General features: G+C 34.2%; 1 protein-coding gene across 1 annotated transcript in view; it reads left to right on the top strand.

The window, feature by feature from the left end:
- The window catches only part of Slc35f5 (solute carrier family 35 member F5), a 33,138-nt gene extending 27,432 nt beyond the window's left edge, over positions 1 to 5,706 (top strand). Inside the window, exons 14-16 of the mRNA XM_033757150.1 lie at positions 1,962 to 2,116; positions 2,820 to 2,908; positions 5,043 to 5,706. Coding sequence (XP_033613041.1) covers positions 1,962 to 2,116; positions 2,820 to 2,895 — 231 coding nt within the window. The 3' untranslated portion in view covers positions 2,896 to 2,908; positions 5,043 to 5,706. The remainder of the gene's footprint in view (positions 1 to 1,961; positions 2,117 to 2,819; positions 2,909 to 5,042) is intronic.
- Positions 5,707 to 6,000: the final 294 nt, after the last annotated feature.

Genomic DNA, 6,000 nt, shown 5'->3' on the forward strand with positions numbered 1-6,000 from the left:
ACATCCCCAGCCCAAGGACAATGTCTTTGTATGTAATGCTCTAGTTTCAAATTGATGAGGTTCTAGAAGTCTGTGATCTAAATCAGTGGTATGGAATAAGAGGTACATTTTATAACATTTTAACATTCTGACAGAACCACTGTGGAAATGAGCAGCTCATAAATAATGTGGTTTCTCAGAGGCCATTCATCTCAGTAGATCAGGTATCCTTATCCTTCCCTTTGTTGTAAAGCCTTGATCTGGATGCAGGAATTCTGGCGATAAATATTGGCAGTGATAACATCAAAGAAAAGAGATGCCTTCTGCTCCCAGCTTTGAAGGGGACCCTCCTTGGGTAGCAGGAGGAAAGAGATGTGCCTTTGCTTAATGCTGAAAGGTGGAGGAGAGCCACTTATAACTCCCAAGTAAAAGTGTGTGTGTGTGTGTGTGTGTGTGTGTGTGTATTTTGGTTTAATTAGAAGGAATACCTGAAAGCCCAAAGGCTTATAACATGTACAAGTAATAATCAAATTTTTAAAGCTATTTTTTTAGATGTTTGTGCAGTTTGGGGATAGAGGCAGAATAATCTCAGTATGTGTATCCTCATAATTTAAAAAACAATTCGGTGTCGATATTTCTAGCTTATTAAATATTATGGCAGATATTCCAAGAAAAATGAGTTTACCAATCATTTGACAACTAAATGAAGGCATTTAAGTTTCTCTTAGTAACTACTCTTACCTGGGCATTTTTAAGCCTGCTTAGCCTGTGGCATACATGTGTAATACAAATAGGAGGGTATACGTGTTAAGACATTATTATCATAAAACCCTTTACTCTGATTAGTGGTGGCATTAAATGGAATAGTGCATGTTTTCCACAATGGGGAGTCTTGCCTATAAATTTTAGACATTTTTTTCTCTTTCTTTTCTTTTTAATTTAAAGAGGGAAAACAGGTTTTCTTCCCTATTTTTTTTAAAGATAGGAGTTATTGTCTTTTTTTGGGGGGGTGGTTTTTTGGTTTTTTGAGAGAGGGTCTCACTGTGTAGTTGAGACCGACCTGGAACTCACTATGTAGCCCAGGCTGGTCTTGAACTCACAGCGATCCTCCTGTCTCAGCCTCCTGAGTGCTGGGATTACAGGCATGCACAACCACGCCTGGCCATTGTCATTATTTTTAAAGCAAACCACCAGTGATGTTGCTCCTAAGTCTCAGAGTTAATCAGTGTAGGTTTTAAAAGTTGTTTTTAACATCTAGTTGAGTCTGGATGGCAAAGGTCAACTATTGAAAAGAAGAGGGTTTTGTTTTTTTCTGTTTTGGTAATTTTATGGCATCTCATTTTTAATTTTCTTGATAACACTGATAAATAATGGCTCAGAGTATCACATTTAGTGGCATCAGAGAGCTGTGCCCCACTGAGGCTTGTCTTGCTGCTTTTCTTCTCTGGCTAATATTCCTATATGTCTTCATTTTACTTGATCACTATTTCATTTTGTACTTTTTTCATTTGTTGTTACTAGGTAAATTTAGAATTTGTTGCAAATAGTTAATACAAAGTTGCCAAAGTTGCACTTCATAATTTCATTTGATTTTAGTACTGTCTGAAGACATAACATAACTGTTTTTTTAACTGTGAAGTTTTGAAGATGACATCAGAAACTGATGGGGAGGAATACACCCAAGAATGGGCAATAACCATTAAAGCAGAAATGGGGAATGTGGTATGCAGGACGAAAGTGTTCTTTTTAGATATTCTTACTCTTGGTGCACTATGCCTAATAAATGAGATAATTATGTTTTCTTGACTTTTTGCCATTTTCCAAGCAGAAAGTATTATTGACAATTTAGGCAAGTGGAGTTGTAAGTTGAAATTCTAAATTATTTTATTTAATAATACATTGTCAGTGGTTACTCTTATCTTCTTGGTGTTAAAGGTAACAATTGCCTTAATGATTTTTTTTTCTGAATATTTTATTTTTAGGTGCAGTTTTCTTGGTTATTTTTTGCAGGCGCTATCCCTGTATTTGTTTCATTCTTTATTGCAACTCTCTTATGCCATTATAATAATTGGGATCCTGTAATGGTAGGAATTAGAAGAATTTTTGCGTTTCTATGCAGAAAACATCGAATTCAGAGGTAAGTTTAGTTTCCATATAGATTTTAATAAATTGCAAAGTAAAATGAGAATCATCTCATACTCTTCTAGCTTTTAGACGTTTTGTGAGAAATTATTCAAAGATTATAATTTCTTTGTGTCATGCCAGAAAAAAGTAATTTCATTCAAATCTTTTTAGTCATAAGATAGTTTCTTCATTGTTACTTTTTAGAAGAAAATGTTTTGATTGAAGGGTAAAACGAAAGTGCTTACTTTTTCTGTAATGAATTTAAATGTAGAAAACGTTTATTGGTTTGAGCATAATTAATAATAGAATATGTTAGCATTTCCAAGATTTTCTTAGAATTTCTTTCTTTTTAAAGAGAGAATGAAGCTGGACATGGATGCACGTACATACACTGGGAGCCCCTATCTCAAAACATTAAAGAAAGAGCTGGGGATGTAGCTCAGTGCAAAAGCCCTGGGTTCAGTTCTCAGTATTGCAGAAATAAAGAGAGAATGTTTTTTACATTTTATGCAGAAAGAACATGGAATAAATTGTTGGGGAATCCTGCCCTACTCTTTTCTTCCGCCATTAACTTGAATTGACTTCACAATTTGAATCAGTATAATAGACCATTTTGAAGATTCCCTTTCAACTCTTAAGTTAAGCTTAACTTTGTTTTTTTTGTTTTTGTTTTTGTTTTTGTTTTTTTTTTTTTTTTTTTTTTTTTTTTGCTTCAGAGCTCCAGAAGACAGTGAGCAGTGTGAGAGTCTCATTCCTATGCACAGTGTTTCTCAGGAGGATGGAGCTAGTTAGCTGTTCAGTTCAGGTTTGTATGTGAGTTGGCATCAGTGTTGAATTAAGATTCTTATTCTCATAATACTCAAACAGGGATTTTCATGCTTGGATATTTGAGAGGCAGTACAGCCTGAAGGCAGTATAATCTCTGGAGTCAAAGTGCCTTGGTTTAGTTCCAGCTAAACTTTGTGTGCTGGCTGTGTGGTCATATGTAGATTTCTTTATGCCTCAGTTTTCCTATTTGTGAAGTGGTGATTCCTAGGTAGCCTCCCTTGTAAGGTGGAAGGAAGTATGAAATACATGGCAAGTACATTAGGGCTTGGTTCAAATTAACCGATCAGTAAGCTTTAATATTTATTTTTATTGAATTATTTTATTTAATGATATACTCTAAAAATATTTTTTTCTCTATTAAAAAATGTAATAATTTAGTGTATAGCCAGTGTTTTCTGTACATGTGTGTTTTGGGTAACTGATACAGTGTGAATCCCAATTATGTGATTGCTTTTTCATTTAACAGTGTTTTGGGAACAGTTTCTCAATAAGAAACACTATCTTTTGTATTTTTTAAAGGATGGAAATAGTACGTGATATTTAATGGTTTGCTAATGAATGCTTGAAATAAATTCAATGGCAGATATAAAACTGATTATTTAGACTAATAGAGCACACTAAATAGCTAGAATTCTGGAGATTCAGGTCCCTTCCTTCTGAGTTATCTTTAGGCAGTTTCTGTTGAAATGTTTTCCAGTTGAAGCTAGACTTTCCCTTCCCACATAGAATATTGTACTACTAGTATCCACACTTACTTTGGCTCTGAGTCTTAAGTTTCATGGTAAATTTGCCTCAGGGTGTGGTGGCACACACCTGTAAGAGGCTGAATCAGGAGAATTGCTATGAGCTTGAAAATAGCTTGGGGTTCATAGTGATATCAAGGCCAGCATAAACTATGTGGCCAGAACCTGTCTCAAAAAAGAGAAAGAAAAAGAAAAAAAAATCAGAATTGCATCCAATCTAAGGTTAATTTTCTTAAGGCCAGCATAAACTATGTGGCCAGAACCTGTCTCAAAAAAGAGAAAGAAAAAGAAAAAAAAAATCAGAATTGCATCCAATCTAAGGTTAATTTTCTTGTGTGTGTGTGTGTGTGTGTGTGTGTGTGTGTGTGTTTGTGTGTGTTTTGGGGGATTTTTTTCTTCCCTCAGTGGTAGCCTAGCATCTCACATGTTCTAAATAAGCACTCTACCACTGAGCTGCATCCCCATCCTTTTGAGTTTTGGTTTAATCTAGTTTTTATTGGCATGATGGTTACATGCTCATAGTTTGAGTTCTGGTTCTCTGAGACGTCTTCTGCAGAGCAGCTTTCTCTAACGCACCCTTCTCTGTCCAACCATTCTTGCTTTCATTCTTTTTCTACTCTGAGGAAATCACTTTAAACTCCTAGGTGATTCTTTCAGTATTTATCTTCTGTACCTTTACATATTGTGTTTATATTTTTGTTTCTTGAGTTTTCCGTTTTAGGTATCTTCATTGACTTTTTCACTAATGTAGATGAAGATCTCAGTTTCCATCCCATAGATGAGCCTGCCACCCAGTCCTGTTATCATTCGTCCTAACCCTCATCCCTAAATAGTTATAGCATAATTTCAGATAGGTTCATTTTTATTGTTTATACTTTTACGGCTAAACAAGTGTTAATAATAACTGAGCCATGTAGAATACTGCCTGGTGTTTTCCAAGTACAGAGACCCTATAGATATATGACGTACCTATTTCAAAGCTAAGGTACCTTGGTTCATGAGCTTAATTCTTTCCACAATTCTGGCTGCAAACCGAACTGGTTGAGAACGGAATCGAATTTGTATTGTCTTTTTTTTTTGTACCGGGGATCAAATTTAGGACCTTGTACTTGTGAAGCAGGCACAGCTCCTCTTGAGTTATTATATTCCTGGCCCTAAATCAAATTAGTAGTTAGGTTCAATTCAGACCTCATGGGGAAATTTGATTCTGTTCTTAACCAATTCGGTTTGTGACCAGAATTGTGGAAAGAATTAAGTTCTTGAAATGAGGTACCAGTGTAATTTGCTTTTTAAAGTATAAACTAAAGAAGATTGAAACTATGAAAATCATAAGCTAATAATATCTTTTTTGTTTTGCTTTGTCTTTAGCCTGGTGATGGAATATTATACAGCGAAGAGACAATCTCTGGCAAGTTTTTGTAGAAAAATGTTTCAGTGCCTAGTCTGAGAAATAACAGTTTCAGTTCTTTGAAACTCTAACATATATTTTCCTCATGTCTGTACTCTTCATTTCCATGGTGAAGTACTTTGCTGTGCAGCTGTGTACACATCACTACAGTTACCGGATGCTCCAGACCACAGTCCATCTAAAGGGCTACCCTGCCTTGCATATCTCAAGGGCTTCAGTTGAAGAAATCATTTGACTAATCAAAGAATAAAATCCTCATGTTCTGAAGATTTTATTTTCACATATTTGTTAAATGCTGCACTATATTATAAAAATGATTTCAAGAAATCATTTAAGTGTGTAGATCAGTATTTCTGACAGGTAAAATGCCTAACATAAACATCCTGTAATAGGTATGGATTATATTTTTGAGTTTTGTAGAATATTGCAAATTACACAGAAAAAAATGTTTATGTAAAAGATGTGTTCATGCAAATTTGGTGGACTTTGAAGAGAATAAATATTTCAGAAAAGATCTGGTACACTTATACTACATATACTGTATTCTTTCATAGCATTAGGTGCCTTGTATTTTAAAAATGTGACAAACTATGACAAATTGTGAAGGGGAAATATAAAATGAACTGTATTTCTAATTGCTGTATTCTATAAATTTAATTGATAAAACTCTGTTTAATTTAGAGTTTTAAAGAAATATTCTATCTTCAATTAAGAAATTTTCATAATGGAATGATTAAATTGAAGTGATAGAGTATTATTAAAATAAAATGTTTATATATGTGTTTGTGTATCATAGATATACAAAGTGATTTCACATTTTATAAATATGCAAATTACTCCAGAACTGGATGCTTCTTTAAGTAACTTGTTTTTCTAAGTACATTTTTTAGTGGATAAAGCATCAAGAAAAGGAAGTTA

Source organism: Fukomys damarensis, unplaced genomic scaffold, assembly GCF_012274545.1.
Source record: "Fukomys damarensis isolate Sample0158 unplaced genomic scaffold, DMR_v1.0_HiC HiC_scaffold_29, whole genome shotgun sequence".
Classification (NCBI taxonomy): domain Eukaryota; kingdom Metazoa; phylum Chordata; class Mammalia; order Rodentia; family Bathyergidae; genus Fukomys; species Fukomys damarensis.